General features: G+C 31.9%; 1 protein-coding gene across 1 annotated transcript; it reads left to right on the top strand.

The window, feature by feature from the left end:
* The first annotated feature begins 9596 nt into the window (after positions 1-9596).
* On the top strand, positions 9597-17543 carry LOC105049543 (two-component response regulator ORR24). The gene is given in 8 exon segments (XM_010929219.3): positions 9597-10029; positions 10360-10512; positions 10803-11177; positions 11180-11191; positions 11358-11434; positions 11844-13049; positions 14788-14880; positions 16993-17543. Coding segments are annotated over 7 exon segments (2016 nt in total). The 5' UTR covers positions 9597-9881; the 3' UTR covers positions 14833-14880; positions 16993-17543.
* Positions 17544-18030: the final 487 nt, after the last annotated feature.

Below are 18030 nucleotides of genomic sequence, written 5' to 3'. Positions count from 1 at the left end.
TTGTAAAGTTATGTACACGCATCTGACCTACAACCTGATTAAAATGGATCATGCAAAGGTGTGCAAAAAAGTTTAAAGCAAGTAAGCTTTGAAGTAATATATACATGAACTATATTCCATGGACAGCTTTGTGAGATTAGAGGATATAATAAATACATAAAAAGGATTGAAGAGATAAACAAAAATTTTGGTCATTTAATGAGGCAATATTTATGGCCATCCCATGGAAAAAATATTACTAAACTACATGTTTCAAAATGAGAAAAGTGTTATCAACAGTTTTGCATGAACTTGCGAGAAGCTTTACTATCATCATTCATCAAACATAAATCTCAAAGTTTCATAAAATGGTACAGCATCTCGGAAACAAATTCTATTTCGAATGCAGCACACTAAATTGCACACATGATTTAGGAATAATATGGTGACAGATTTAGAACCAAACCTTTTTCTAACCGGTAATATCATATTCTTGCATCCTTGTGGGTTTGAACTGACTCAAGCATCCACATCAAGCATATTAAACATAAATTGTCACGGCTAAGGACAAATGATTAAACAAGTTATCAAAGAAACCCAAATATATAATCTTGTCAATTGGCTCCTTAACGTTGGAGAAACAAAAACGGATAAGGTTGGGTCTTCTTTTTGAGTTATTATGAGATCCAAATTTTCTAATCTCTATTGCCTGACTTATTGATCGAACATATCACTGTTCACCAGAGTGATGCCTCATACAAGCTGACAGATGTGTAACACTTGGTGTGCAGAAATCTTATGAGAAATGGCGCATTCATATGATCATTGGTAAAATATCTCTAAATGACTTGGGACCACCCTCACATCTATCTATAAAACAGCCCCAATGTGCTCAACTATTCATAGCAACGGTGATATCGTACTGAAGTTGTCACAATCCAATCAACAATCGAAAATGATAGCTAGCATAGGACATCATTCACGAAAATCGATGAATATACGATATTTGATAAATGCAAACATTTTCATTAGATTGTGAAAATTTAACGTGATATCATCATTGCAATGAATATTTCTTGATGGCCAGCCACATTGTTATAAAGATATGACCTATAGATTACCACCGTAATAAATAATTACCACATGGTTGTGCACTTTAATGCAAAGATTTCAAATAAAAATTATGGAAGAAAATCTGAAAATAATTAAAATTTATTAATTCTCAGTTTCTGTGTACAGATTTAGTGTTAATGCATGCAGACGCTGTCCTTTCTCTCTCATCCCAAAACTTTGTATAGTACTTGAAGCACCCTTGAAGGCATAATATATTGTTCCATCTATTTTGTTTTCCTTTTTAACATATCAAAGTTTTCAATTTGTACCATCAAATGGTTTGATACATTTGTCTGTATTTTGATATTTGATCGTGCGAAAATATCTATATTTTTTTTCAAAAGAATTTGATCGAACCAAAATAATTTGATGGGTTATTCTTAAAATTTTAGAATGGAGGACACATAGCAGTAGTATCCAGTGGTTGGCTAAATGGTTATAAAGAAACTCAAAATACACCAAAAAGAGCCATGGAAAAGGATAGCAGACATGACATGAGCCAACCTAATAGAAAGCATTAGTTAGGGCCTGAACTTTGGTAAGACTTATAGAGGCATTCTTAAATTGCCAAAGGTGGTCTATTTGTATGTGTCTTAATAGACTAAAAGCTAATTTATCAAGATTCGGGGATGGTCTTTCATTTGACTTTGGTGCAATCCATGGCATGCAGCATATCTCATGTCACGTACATCATGCTCACATAAAGCATGAAATGATATAATAGGAAAAAAAATGATAAATACATTTTAAATAAATAAATTATTAATTTTCATGCAGCTCCATTGGTATTGACTTAATCTTGGCAAAGGAATTGCATGTTTCAAGCTTGGCATGTTTCCAATGGTGAGGTAGATTAAAAGTTTGTTTGCGACTGCTGACACCCTAAATTACACTTGCTACGTGGAAGAATTGCCTATAACATGTATGCATTATATAAAATGCAAATTCCAATTCTTTGCCCATCTCTTAGTTCGTAATTCATAATTGTCATTTTATTTTCTTCAAAGTTTGGACTTTGTTGAAGTTGTAAATCTTAACAAGAAACTTCATAAGATCCTATTAATTATATGGTAAAATCACTTCCAACTCTTTGCCCAAGGTTGTCAAAATGTCTAAGCGAGGCCAAGCAATATTAGACCTCTTATATAGCCTAAGCAAATGACTAGATGCTTAGATGGCTACATACAATAAGATCCCTTCAAGCTTTTATGATACATATATCTTTAATCATATGCTAAATAAAAGTGTGCATTTATTATACACACACACTCTCTCTCTTTTTAATCATATATTGCATCAGAGCTATTAATTTTCACATTTTAAAAAGCCAAAGATCAAGGTCCGTTGGAAGGAGAAGACCAACAACAATATTACTACTATGTAGAACTAGCAGTTGCCAAATGTATTCAAGTAGTTAGCACCTAGTAAGAATATAAGGAGGGCAAGAAGCAGTAGCCAATGGGCTACAAGTCTGCAACCCAACAATCAAGGAGAAGGAGATAGCAAGAAAAAAGAAATAAAAATTACAAAATATTAAAAATGATTGGATAAAGAGAAGTAGTGGGAGTGGAAAAGAGAGATCAGTAAAATTAGAGGATAGAAAAAACTCGATTAGTTTGAACAAATACAGATTTGCTGGCCATTAGAGCCACAACAGCCACTTATGGCTACTGTACTGGATGCCCTGATGGTAGGCACTTCTCAACTCATTGACTGCTATAGGTGGCAGCATTTGCTTCTTATCCCATATGAGAATCAAATAGAGAAAGAAAGTGGGTTTAAAAGCATGCTTTGTCAAATTAAACACCGAAGGTGCTACTTTTAATAACACCTCTTTGTCCTTTGCTTTTCCTACTCCATATGTGCATTTTAAAAGCTCCACTTTGTATATTATATTAAATAAATGTATCTTATTAACCTTAATTCGTACTCACAAGAGAGAATTGATGAGAGAAATGGCTCCTGAGACCCACCGACCTGGAGTGAATATATTAAAAAAAATTTAGTTAGATTATGAGAATATAGCCATCCATGCGACCTCTCATGTGCAGTACACGTATAAGAATGTTACGAGAATAATCATACACATAGCATATATGCACAAAGGTCTCGTTGAATGTGTATAGTTTGACATTCCAATAAAGATGACAAGTGAGCTTGATCGAGTTAAAATTTGATAATTTTTTATTAAAACATTGAGGGGTGAATAAATAATTCATTGATATTTTTGTTCTTTTTAAGATTACATATTATATGATGAAGTTAAACTACATGTCATACTCTTTAGTAGTTTATCTAGAATAATAATTATTCTTATATTTGTTTATCAAAGTTGTTTGGCAGATATAAAGTTGTTTTTTTTTTTTTCTCGTTTGTTACATAGGTTTTCTTGTTCCTTGTGTCCCTTCAATCGCCATTGGCACCATCCTCCTCAGATGCTATGAATGGAAAAGAAAATGAAGATGGCCATTTTGTTTTGTCTGTTTAACTAGGATGTTAATAATCTAATAAGCTAATAGGAAATTGATCAACAATATATATATCAGGCATAACACCTCCACTCATGTGTAGCTCTAATCATACATGTGGAAGGGTAAACAAATCAAAATATAATTGAAATGAGTCAGAATAACAACCACAATGGTTGAAATGAATCAAGATTATACCTAATACAACTAAATAAGTAATAGGAATGGCAAACATATGACTTGTAGTAAACATGAGCTCTGATGCTATATTAATTAATTAATTAATATTAAAAAATTCAAGCTAATGTGGAGTGGGTCAATAATACATTAAGCTAAATAAGGATCTTCTCCTCTTTTAGCTCCTCAAACCCTATAAATTTTTGAATCTATAAAATAACCATAATGACTGCGGCCAATACCCTTCTTACTGTTCTTGGCCACCCCTCCAAAAAAGCTTACCACTAACAACTCACTTTACCCATAATCTTCTTGGAAGGCTATAGTTCTTGAATACATGTGCAATAGTAAAATCAAGTTATAATAATCCATTTGCACTCAATAATAAATATAAAAGAAATTGGTTATGGATTGGTACAGATTTTTATTACATATTTCTTAGATTAGTTTAAGCTTTTATCTTGATTTGAAATAGAGGGACTAGGTTGAGGGTGAACCATTGATGGGTGAGAAAAAGAGATACATTCTCTACTAATAGTTGCATAATGTTAGCTAGCATAACTCATTGTCTTTACCATAAAAGGTTTTACAATACACGTGCAAATATTAACACACACACACACACCACACACACACACACACACACATATATATATATATATATATATATATATATTAGATATGAGGTTCAGATTGATAGGATTTGACTCTAAATCTGGTTAAGTTTCCAACCATCTGATCCATATAGATCTCCATGCAGAAAATAAAAAGTCAATGATCACTTTTTATTTATTTCAATTTGAAAAAATATATAAAAAAGATTATTAATATGAATGGGATAAAAAAATATAAAAAGATTAGATCATTAATGTGGATGGGGTACAAAATATAAAAAGTCAAGCCATTAATGCCAATAAAATAGAAGTTTATGCATGCTAAGCATTACAATTCGAGTTTATATTTATTGTGACATATTTTTGTTTATCCTATAAAGTTTTCGTTTATTATGGAATGCTTCTACTTGTTCATTCTGACTCATGTGCACTTATTCTAGAAAGCTATTTATGTTTATTCTAGCTTATTTGTATTATTTTTAAAAAGCTTTGTATTTATTTTAGAAAATTTTATATCTATCTGAAGATTATATTTATCCTATATAATTTATATTTATCGCGAGAAGATGGAGATGATATGCTCCATTCATATTAATGGATCATTAATATGGACAAGATATACTACTTCTATCTTCCTGCAATAAACAACAATAATGCAAGATAAACACAAACCTTAGATATAATAAATACAACCTGGCCCCTTCAGAGTAAATATATTTTTTTAAATAAATAAAAATAAGTCCAAAATAAGTAGAAACAGAATAAATATAAATGATCTAAAATAAAAACAAACTCCATACGATAAATAGAAATACTTCAGAATAAATACAAACTTAAATCTTATTCGTATTAATGATATATTCTTTTTCTATAATTTTTTCAAATATAAATAATTGAAAAGTAGCCATTACTTTAATTTTGTTGCATGGAGATTTGTGCAAATTGGATAGCAAGATGGTGAAAAATTTAACTAGATTGGAGTCAAATCCGATCAATTTGAGTCTAGTCTCTTTCTATATATATATATTATATATGTATGTATGTATGTATGTGTGTGTGTGTGTCTTATGTATATTTTATATATTTATGTATGTATATAGTTAGGTTAGCCTCCATTGTCTTGACCATACAAGTATTTTAAGCTACTCCTATGAAACATCTTCTATCTAAGAAACATGCACACATTTAGCATCATACTCCTATACCTAAGTATTTTATCTTCATCAATCGTTTTATTTTATCCCACCAATTGAATCATACTAGCACTTGATTTTCATTTTGAGAGTTGGAATGCTTCACCACTCATTGAAAAAATAAATAATCATCATAAAATTTATTTTTTAGAGACAATCTTGGAAGAGAAAGAGGAGTTAACGCCCCGTTCTCTCTCATATGGTATGCCAAGAATATAATTAAGTATTGTACTCTACTTCATGAGTTATCTTATACTTTACTCCACCCATTAAATCATACCAGCATTTGATTTTCATTTGACGGCGACATTTCTATTCCTCTCATTGAATAAAATAAATAATCATCATGATAATTTGTAATTAAAGAAATAAATAAGGTTATTTAGAACGCAACCTTGAAAGAAAGAGAGGAGTTCATGCACTAAAAAAACCTCTCTCTCCTCGAACAAAGAGATGGACACCAAGAAAAGAAAAAAATATTTCTTCTAGATTAAAGAAGATAGGGTAGGTCATATGCCACATGTCTGTGGACTCACATATTTCTTGGATATTAAAATAAAAAAAATATAGATGCAAACTTTTATTTAAAATGGGTTTGAATCATAATTATGGGTATATTTCAAAAAGCCTTAACCACCAAGCCAGTAATTAGAGGACATAAATTGGTTGGATTAAATAAATATATCATGTTACAAATATAGTTATTTTAAGCAAGATGTGGCATTTTTATAATTAGTTCTTTTCATGAAAAAATCAATCCTTTTTCCTTTTGTTGGAAAATAAAAGAAAAGGAAATATATTTCATCTCATCATTTGATATTTTTGAAACTTTATTATTTATAAAAAATAAGAAATATCAATAAATTATGTATACTTATTTAATATAAATTATTTATTGCATAATTTTTATAAAATTTAGATGATTTATTATTATTTTTATTTATGTCACAGCTAAAAGAAGTTTAGAATATAGACATATATGAATTAGAATAACAAAATAAAAGTCTATCGATACTCATGCATATTTTTCTTGATTATATTTAATTCACTATAATAAAAATAATTTTTAGTGATAAATTGCTTGTCATATTTGCCACTAAATTCTTTTTTCTATTGTATTTTGATAAAAATACTGCTATCTTTCAATAAATAATTTTTATTAATGATACATTATTATAAATATTACTATAAATTTATATTTATGGTATATAACTTGAAGTGCTGAAAATGAGAGCTACTATTATGGTATTTAACTAGTATATCGATAAATAATATCATAATTTATAAGATTTTAAAAAATTACTGTTAAATTTTAAATATTAATTTTTATATAGAGCAAGGCTTCATCATACCCATCTTATAAAATATATTATTATATATATTCTTAGTATTATTTATTTAATGATATGAATGTATATTATATTATTTTTATATGTTAATAATATAAGTTATAGTTTGATGGTTAAGAGCTTGTCATTCAAATAAGAGATTATTAGTTTAAATCCTCCCTTTATTCTAATTATAGGATATATAATTTATTTTTTAATAATTTTTATCAGCATATAAAAAATATTGCCATTAAAATCACCTACATATGCCATCGAAATAAAAATTTTAATCGATATTTTTTAAATATTTATAATTAATTATCAATATCATCTCAAGATGGTACATAAAAAAATATCATAAAAATATCTATAAAGATATTTACCGTATTCTTTCTAGCCTATAACAGTACTTAAAAATATCATTAATTATAATTTTTATTGTAATGATTTTATATTTTTATACTTAAATTTATTTTAAAATAATGCTGTCTAATTGATTAGTCTAATAAATGTAGCAGTGATCTAATCTGTTGGTCAGGTCAATTTATGGTATGATTTAAAAAGTCTAAAATTGGAGGAACAATATAGGACATGTCTTTTTAATTGAAAGTCTTTGTATAGCTTCATGATATTAAGTGATTTTTAAGGTTACCTTGTGAAAAACAACAACTATGATAGATCAATTATTGATATGTTCATTTTTATGAAAAATTTTTCTATATCTCAAGATGGAAAGTAAAAGTTACTTATAGGTCGTATGTTGGTTCTGAATTTATTTTAAAATGGATTCTTAAAATAGGTATGGCTTCAAAGAAAAAAGTTTATTTGTGCCTTTCTTCCAATTCTTGAAATAAATTAATACTAAGATGAATCTATCTTTCCATCCCTTTCAATTGTATTATCTTATTAGGTTTTAAAAATGCAGAATTGAAATGATGATAGATACTTTTTGTTGATAGAGATCTATTTTAAAGTAAATTAAGAACTAATATGGAAGCTACAAATAATTTTTTACTTAACATCATGGAAAATACAAAAAAAAATTATAAAAAGAGACATGTCGATAATTGATCTCTTATATTTTTTTTTGTTTAAAGAAAATACTATGCAAGTCCAATTACTATCATAGAGTTCTATAAAAAGTTTCGATTGAAAATGGGTCTATACTTTCAATTAATTTTAAGAAATCAATAAAATAAAATTATTGAATTCAGAAAAGAGATCAATTTAGCCAAGATGTCAGTTGTGCAATCACTGAGTTGGTCAAGCTAGATTAAATTTAAAATAAATTAATAATACTAAATATTAAAGCTTTAAAATATGTTAAATTTTATATATCTATACATTATGCTTTAATTATAGCATAAGTATAAAATTATGATGAATTGTATAAATTTAAAAATATAAAAATTATTATATAATGAAAAAATTTTCAAAATAAATTTATTATTTTTAATATTTTAAAAAAAATCTAGAAGAATAAAATAAGTTTCTATTTCTCATATTCTGTCAAAGAGAAAAATTTTGATATTACAAAATCACAACTTATTAAAAGTTTATTTAATGATACATAGCAAAATATATATATATACAATGAATACAAGTAAATCATATAGAGTTAAAGGAATAATTCTGTTTAATACCTTATTTCAGAGGATTCTTTTAAAATTTTAAAATTGATTTGGGATATGGAATATTTGCCAACAGGTCCCACTATGTTTTCGAAGGGTGGACATGCAAAATGATTTATTAATTTTTGAATATAGAAAATAGATAAAGAGCGAGCAATGTCAAATTATCTTTTCAGTCTTAGTAGAAATATAGGGCTACCGTAAGATGAGAACATGAGATAAAATATTATATATAATATATATATAATATATATATATATATATATATTATATATATTATATATTATATATATATATATAATATATATAAAGAGCTAGCAATGTCAAATTACCTTTTCAGCCTTAGTAGAAATGTGGCTATCATAAAGATGGAGAATATGAGATTATATATATATATAAAAGGTTAGTATACTTGGTTTAGCTTTAAGTAATATCATTGGATATTTTTTTTAGTCTACAATCCTAGCTTTCTTTACTATGGATTTTGCATTTAGAGCCTCAACCATCGTCATGTCTTCATTTGCTACTTTTTTCTTTATTATTTACAACTACAAGGGTGACGATAATGAGGTGATGATCATTATAGAGGAATTTAAGTTTTTATTATGACCATAACTCCTTTTGATAAGAAACTACATGATTATCAAATTAACACCACACTCCACAATAGCTCATATATAGCACTTGATATTTTTATAATATTTTTATGCCATAATCATGTGTGTCGCATATGTGCATGATGTTAGTGCTATTAAGCATAGAACTAAAAAAAAAAAAAAAAAAGGTACAAAAAGCTTTTCTATTTAAAACTCATTAGTTAAAAAATAACAAATTAAAATATAGTATTGGTATTGAAAAAACCAAAAATAATTAAATGGCCTATTTTTTTCTGATTTAGCTCTTTTAGATTTCCATGATTTTCTGAAAATTATTTCTATTGTCGATTGATGACAAATAGAAAAATTAAGACATAAATGTTAAAATAGAACAAGGAAAGCTAACTTTCCATTTTTGTTAGGTGCATGTATTGGGGCCCCTTCCATTCATCCCTCTCCCTCGCAATGCCAAGCTCTCCTCGTTTCCCCATTTAACCTCCTCCATTCCCCCCTCAAATATTCCGTTCCGTCACCCCTTTACTTCTCCTTCGCCAACCCACCTCTCCTCCTCCGACTCCCTTCAAAGCTGCCGCCTTTCTCCCTCCCCTGTCCTTATCACCTCCTCGTTGCTTCCATGCAGTCTTTTCTCTTCGACCAGTCTCTGTTGTAGGATTTAAGAAGGCTATATAAAGCGGCTTTTGTGGTCCCCGGGGAGTTTTGCTGCTGGGATTCTGGCCAAGGATTTGGTCCTCCAGCCCTCTGCTTCTCTCTGGGGTGAAAGAATGACGGAAGAAGAGGGGAGGAGAAGCATGGAGAAGGAGGGGGAAGCCACAGACGAGTTCCCTGTGGGCATGCGTGTTCTTGCCGTCGATGATGATCCCACTTGCCTCAAGTTGTTGGAGAATCTGCTTCTCCGCTGCCAATACAATGGTTCGTTCTCATATAATTTTCTGTTTTTTTTTTTTTTTCTTGCTTTTATTTCTTTTTGGCTTTCTATATATAACAATGGAAAAAAGTTTAGTTTTTTATCGTGTTTGAGATTCTTCTCATTCTTAGTTCACCGAACATTTCTTTTTTCTATTTTATTGGTCATTTTTTCTTTTGTTTTGGTCGAAAGTTATGATTTTTAATGTGATTCTGTAAGAGGTGAAAGAAATTGTATTTTTTTGTTTTTTTTTTTTTGAAAAGAAAATTTGAGTTTTCGTTTTTAGAAAAGAAAATAATTGGGATTTAAGGAGACATGGATTTATTTTTCTTCAGTTACGACGACAACTAAGGCGACTGTCGCTTTGGAGTTGTTGAGGGAGAACAAAGACAAGTTTGATCTGGTTGTCAGTGATGTCCACATGCCGGACATGGATGGTTTCAAGCTTTTGGAGCTTGTGGGCCTCGAAATGGACCTCCCGGTTATTAGTAAGTTTACAGTGCTATTCTTTATTCCTATTTGTCTGATTAAGATGAAGGCTAGTCTCTTCCTTGACTGTTTTCCTTTGTAATTTGGAAGCATCTTTTTTCTTGAGAATATATGCAACTATCAATAGCATTTGAATTTTTCAACAAGAATCTTACTCTACCTCCTATTTGCATTTGATTTGTCACATTGATACCATAATAAAAGAAAGAATAGAATCTCTTCTATGTTGCATGAAATCTGAAAAGGAACTGATGATGGAGTCACTGAACTGTGCTAATATACAATCCAGTGGTGTCTGCCAATGGTGATACAAAAGCTGTGATGAAGGGAATAACTCATGGTGCTTGTGACTATCTGTTGAAGCCCATCCGGATCGAGGAGGTTAAGAACATCTGGCAGCATGTAGTGAGGAGGAGAAAGTTTGATACAAGATATCACAATAATGTGGAGGACGGTCCGAGGGCCCAAATACCTAATTCTGAAACCGTGCAGGGGCATGGTGATCATAGTGGTAAGGCTAACAGGAAAAGGAAGGACCAGAATGAAGAAGAAGATGAAGATTCTGAGGAAAACACTCAAGATCATGAAGAATCCTCTGCCCAGAAGAAGCCAAGGGTCGTTTGGTCTGTTGACCTACATGGCAAATTTGTCGCTGCTGTTAATCAATGGGAATTGACAGTAAGAACTTTCAATAATTATTTAGTTCATTTGGTAGAAGGAAAACATAATGCTCATACTTCCATAATAATGCCTTTATTAATCTTTTGATTGGAAATACATCATAATTTTCTAAATGCCATTGTTGCTTTAGTTTTAAGCCCCATTTTGTTGTTTCTGATAACAGAGGCTGTACCCAAGAAGATATTAGATCTCATGAATGTTGAAAATTTGACAAGAGAAAATGTTGCTAGCCATCTACAGGTTAGGCTTTGATTTTCAGTCAGTTGCTAGCATATGTTTTTTTCTCTAATATTTAGTACATTGTTTGAGGATGCATTATGTCATTTTGAATATTTAATTCGATTAACAATAGAACACTTTGATTGGAAGCTATTTACACCTTAGCTCAAAGCCAATAAGGACTCTCCTACTCTGGTGATTTCCTGATAATTACTTCTGGTGAATGGATCTACTTGTCCATTTGATTAGTTCCTTTTAAAATGGTTGTAAAAGTTGTAGGCTATTATTTAATTGGGGGTAAACTTTTAGATGTTTAAAATAATCCAATCAGGCTGTCTTTTAGAAATGCATCTTTTCCCTCCCTATAATCAGTTGCTTGTTACATGTTTGTTTCTTGCTGACTGCCTGAATTTCCATCTTGTGATTGCAGAAGTACAGGCTCTACCTGAAAAGGCTCAGTACCGTGGCAAACCAGCAAACTAACATGACTGTTTTAGGAGGTAGAAACTCCTCTTATACTAATACGAGTTCATTGGATGGTTTTAGAAATTTTCATGCATGGGGGGGATCTAGGCAGCTACCAGCCCTTACATCTTTTCAACCAAATGGATTACTTGGTAGAATGAATAGTTCGACTGCATTTGGAGTGCATAGTTTGGTGCCTTCTCAGATAGTTCAACATGGCCATGCACAAAACACAAGCAATAGTATCAATGATCTCTGGAAGCTTCAGGGCACCAATCTACCAAGAAACCATCAAGGAAATTCACTTCAGGGGATGCCAACATCTATGGGACTGGATCAGCTGCGACGACTCGAGTTAGGGCAGGAAGCAAACAACATCTTGCCCTCTAGTTTATCTAGCAGTGGACTGGCAAATGGTCTTAGCGGCAACTCTTTCACTAATATGGCAAACAAACCTTTCTTAGTGCAAGCAAATAAAGAGCAGACACATCCTGGTGGTTTGGACAAATATTATTCTGTTAGAATGCCTTCCTCTGGCTCAGACCCTTTTGAGTTTCCTCTTGGGGATTCTTCTCAATTTCCCAATCTTGTTAGATGCAATACTTGGCAAGATGCTCTTTCATTAACCGATTATCATGAAACCACTTTGCCCATGTGTGCCCCTTTTAGTAATAACTGTTCATCTCCAAGCAATGTTGGAGGCAGTGTTCCTTCAACAGTCTCAAATATGGACAGGGATATTTGTGGTCAATCTTCCATCCATGCTGCAATGGCACCTATGCATGGCTCATTGATAGGCAATGATGTACACGGCCATGTCGGTTCGCTTGGTGGGAGTATGATGCCTGTTGCAATGAGTGCTTATGAAGACCCAAAGTTCCCCGACATAGGTAGCTTAGACAAATCTAAGCAGAAATGGGAGGAACAGAAACAGAATCAGAGCTTTAATTCCAATGTCATATTCAGTTCCTCCTTAAACTCTTCACTGCCCAATCTTCATAGAAATGATCCTATTGGTAGTCAGATATTGAGCAGTGCTATTGGTAACCAAAAGATGGATACAGATGTGATTGGACAAACAGTTCTTGATGCTCGGGACCTCACACAACATGGAAGTATTGATAAGTCACAATGTAACTTCAGTTCTGCTGATTGCAGCTATAATGAACCTGTAAGTGCCATGATTAAGCCAATATGATCAATTTTGTTTCCCTCACACGACCTAGTAGTCCATATCTTATCTCCTAATCTAACTTCCAAACCATGATTGAATTTTGGGGAGAAAAGATGATTGGAGCTATTCTAAAATGATTGCTGGATGGTATTTTATTCTGTCAAACACAAATTCCTAGCACTCATCTCTTTCTTAAAACTAATTGCTTCAACTTTTTCCAGAATATGAATAATGTTTTGCATTGACAAAATCAATCTTTTATGAAAAGTCTCAATATATATCCTTGTTAGAGATATTGAGAATCCAACTTATTTCCTATAGTTCACATAGATCCATATAAGTGTCAATTTAGTTTTATCAGCCAAAAGTGTGGGAAATACATGGCTTGCAACATTGAGGTTACTTTTTGCTATTGGATCTGGCTTGAAACAATCAAAACATTTTAATTTGATGGAAACCATTGATATTATCCGCACAAAGTTTTACTTTTGGTCTGACCTCTTATTTCATCCAAGAATTTAATTAAATATTAACTGGAAGTTTTTGTTTTTAAAAATAAAAATTTACACTGATATTGATTTGCGCTGTCTTAGAGTGTCACTACACTCATGCATGTGTTCAAACCTGTGTGAACTAAATGTTTGTGTCTGGCTCCTACAAATACAATCCTTGTCAAATATGTATGCAAATTGAATATGCATCGGACATGGACACTTCTCATGTAAGTTTTCTAATTGCAGCTTTTGAAATTGTTGACTCCAACATGTAGTTTGGTTAGCTATAATAATGTTAGAAGTGAGCTTTTCTCGTTTTAGATATTGGTCAAGAATGTAAGTATTAAAATAACTTTGCATAATATATGTAGATTATTGGAGAAGCTAAGATAAGGGTGTTTTTGGTTCCCAGGAAACCCGTGGTAAAAGAAATGAAAATGAAAGCCTCCTTTATGAAAAGGAAAAAACAATTGAAATATAGGAAAAGGAAGATGAAAAATAAAGAAGATACGCTAATTTTCTTTTTCTAAGAGGGCCTCTGATTCTGTCTTTCATTTTCTGGCTGTTCTTTTGGAAAATAAAAAGTTCTACTTTCTCTGTAATATAGAGGAAAAGACTATCCAGATTGATACATTTTCTGGTGAACAAAATAGATTGGACACTGTTTTTTGCTGTAAGATAACAATTTCCATGCTGTTTTTCTTGCAACAAAGATCCTAAGAGGAAAAGATGGTGGTGGTGTTATTAGACAATCAAAATTATTGATCAGAAGGTCAGAAATATCAAAATTGCATTTACAGATAACCAATGATTGGACAAGAATATATTTTATAAAAAGGTTTGGCACCATGACCTTGTCTTTCGTTTTATTTCGTTGGCATGCGTCAGCATTAGAGAGACAGAGAGGTGAAAATGTCCTAAAAAGAAGTCAAGAATGGAGGAATCTTTCTTTTTCTTATATTTTGGATGGAATGCAAACTGTTCGTGGTACGAGGCATATGCTCCTCTCCATTCTGGGATGTTCTGTTATCGTAGTTTGTCAACCAGTTGTTGATGCATTTAACATGCATTTTGGATTTTCATCTCAGAAGTTTCAGAAATTTCTTCTATAGTTTACTACAGAGATTCATCCACAGATTATTTATCCATATTTAATTTGGATTATTTTCTGAGCCTAAATTGTAGTTATGTCCTGAAAAGTCTAACCAGCATTACTTGGACTCTCATCTATAATTTTATAGGTTGATGGAGAGTGGAATGCTTCCAACAATAAGTCCAGCACATGACATCAGAAGTTAGCTTTTTTCACATTCGGAGCTTGGTCAAGGATGGAGGTATTTACGAAACTTTGTTAATCTTGCAGAATGAGACATGTATTGTCATATTTTTAATCATTTAGTGACAACATTCTATATATTTTGCTAATGTTTCTTATGATCATTCTTGATGCTAAACCCTATAATTCTACTCTATATAGCAAACAATGTTATTTTTAGTTTTGTAATTCGTATGTATGGCCCCTCTTTAAGATCTTGCATGCATCATCAATTTACTAGTGCTGCACGTTTTGATGAGCATATCAAACAAGTTAGAATGTATTGAAACTTTTGAAATGAATAGTAAAATTTAAATTAATAATTTATTAAATTTTTTTTCGGTGTAAATATTTTATTAATGAGTTGGCACCAAGAAAGGAGTGCTCCATCAAATTCATATAGCACATAAAACACCTTAATATATTTTCAGTTTTATAGTATCAAAATCTGATATAATTCTTAGTTAAAATCATCATTTTTCTAAATGCATTCTTGCATGTCTTTTTTTAACTTTTCCTCTTTCCGAGTGAGACACTTGGATATGCACACAAATCTGACACAGGTCTGTGTCTATGCAACACTACATGCCCTGATTTTCTAGCGCAATAATTCTGAATGAGTCCATTGTACTTGACAGCTATTTAAGCATCTTGTAGTGATGATGTTAACAATCTGTAGAGTCTAACATATCGAATAGGTTGTTATGGAGGGCCCAATAAGATTTGCTGTAAGGATTGTGTTTTCAGAGGATTTGTTGCTGGATTTTATTGGCTAGAACTGCTTCAGTTGACATGAGGTCTTGAGATGAAAGCTTGTGTGGCTCTGGTCAATGCCATTTGTTGTGGCTGGGTGTATGTGTGAGGTACGTTGGGACCGAACACCTTCTAAGGAACTTGACTCTGCTGGTTGGTTGTAGGCTAGAAGTGCTGTTGTTGGCATGAGGGCTTGAGACGAAACCTTGGGCGGCTTTGGTTGATACCATTAGTTATGGCTGGGTGTTTGTGTGAGGTACATTAGGATCATACACCTAAGGAACTCAACTGTGTAGGTGATGAACAAAGCTAGTAGACGGGAAATCGATACTTTCTAGATTAAGATAATGCTCTTGAGCTTCTAGGGGTTGCAAAAAGGTTGGATGTGGACACAGGAATATGAGATAACTTACCAAATATTTGTGCTTGGGAAAAAAGGAACATAGTGGTGCTCCAAACCTAATGTAACACCATAGAATGTTATTTTCCATTTATTAGTATAAGAAAGACAGAAGTGAATAAGAAGCATACTGCAAGCAGAGCTGAGAGAACTAAATCTATACGAGAAACTGCTAAAATATATGGAAGGGAATTGAAAGGGTACAGTGCAGATCATGTACAACCTAAGGAAAGGCCCAATGGCTCAAGTGAGATGAGACTTACCAAGTTCTCCACTGCACAATATAGGCAAATATAGTTTGGGATCATGCTTTTGTTCACTATACCGATTTTAAAACCTCAAAAAACTCTGAAGCAGCATAACATGATTTTTCTTTTTTCGAGTGAAAGGGAGCATAACCTGCATCTTTAGGATGAACATTTTACATCCCTGAACAGAAGAATCCCTCTGTACTTGTGATCTCAAGAATTGCTGCTTATTGTGATAGTTGCTGATTTTTATCTGGTTTTATCTTCTCTTTCCATTAATCAAATTTGAACTGCACAGTATAGTAGTTGGACATGAGTTGTTGATTCTAGGTTGTACTACTTGATAGAAGTTGACTTATTTGTTGCCTGTGTTCCCTCTCATATATCCCAATGCATACAGATTTGAGCAGGGGAGCAGGACTTGCAGTCAATTGGAAACCTGAGACTGACGGTGTGGTATATCTAACCACCCAGATATAAACATTTTCAAGTTGACTTCCCAAAACTAAATAAAATGTTAGATTCTGTAAACCACTGTTATGAGTTTGTTGTGATCAAAATTTGTATCTCTAAGATTCCCACAATTGGTCTATCTGTTCAGCACAGTTCATTGCAAATCTGAATCGCTTGCAATTGTTGATTTCAGTTTTAGAAAAAAAGTATCTGTCCATATAATTTGCAGACGGAAAGATATGTTTATGTAGCTAATTGTATTATATTTGTCTTTCAGGTGCTTAGCATTGTCAAACACTTGAACTCATGAATGGAGAATTAGGATATGAATGTGAAAGTGGAAGAGAAACTCTTCAGTTCATTGGTGGTTGGTTTGTGCATAATTTCTAAACTTTAGTTTATACTGTTATTCAGTTCCTATATGTTAAAGGTAGTATTTGCCGCAGTTGTGTTAGTTTACCATTTCTTTCTCTAGAATGCTCAACATATGTGTATCAAATGACCACTTCATGGAAAATTGGTGGTTTTGCATTAAAATATTGTACAATGGGCCTTTATGATGGTATGAATGATCCTTGTTTTTCCAATGAAATGGGCTGGTCTTCATGTTGGAGGAGCATCAGAGTGTCGTTGAAACTTCTCCATCTAATGTGGAACTGATTGTTCTGTTCCCTGTGACCACAGATTTCGACCACTTGGTATCATGGAGGAGGTGGTGGCAGAAGACGGTTACTGTATTTTCCGAGATTAAAATAAAAATAGACTCATCTTACGATTACAATCCTTAAAATTTCCTTTATTTATTAAATTATTCATGAACTCATCAGAAGCTTGAGTTTTGTGTTCAACGATAGTTTATGAAGTTTTGCATAATTTTATAATTAATTTTGATAGCTGTTGTGCATTGCTGGCAATTGCAGTTGTTATCTCTCTCATTCTTGATGTTAACGAGTGTCTCAAAACATTATTTTACATTCTTAATTTTCAACATATAATTGTTCTCTTTCCCCTTTACTTTTTTTTTTTTTGATAAAATTTTAGCTCTCATTTTCCCCTTAACTTTTGATAAATTTTCGGGTAAAAATTTTTTTCCTAAGTTTACAGTCTTTTCTTAAATCTAGAAATTTCTCTCTTTGCTGAATAATTCTTAGACACCAAACTATTGACAATTGGTGATGTTTGGTGTCGAATTTATGCTGCGACTAATGATGCTTAGTGGCTATGATTGTAGTGATGGCTGATAAATGAATGGATCAGGTTCATGGCTTGCCACTCGTGAGCATGGTTGCCAGATTCTCAGAGACCAGAAAGGATG

This window comes from Elaeis guineensis, chromosome 8 (assembly GCF_000442705.2).
Source record: "Elaeis guineensis isolate ETL-2024a chromosome 8, EG11, whole genome shotgun sequence".
Classification (NCBI taxonomy): Eukaryota; Viridiplantae; Streptophyta; class Magnoliopsida; order Arecales; family Arecaceae; genus Elaeis; species Elaeis guineensis.
This window is presented reverse-complemented; position numbering and strand designations above follow the sequence as displayed.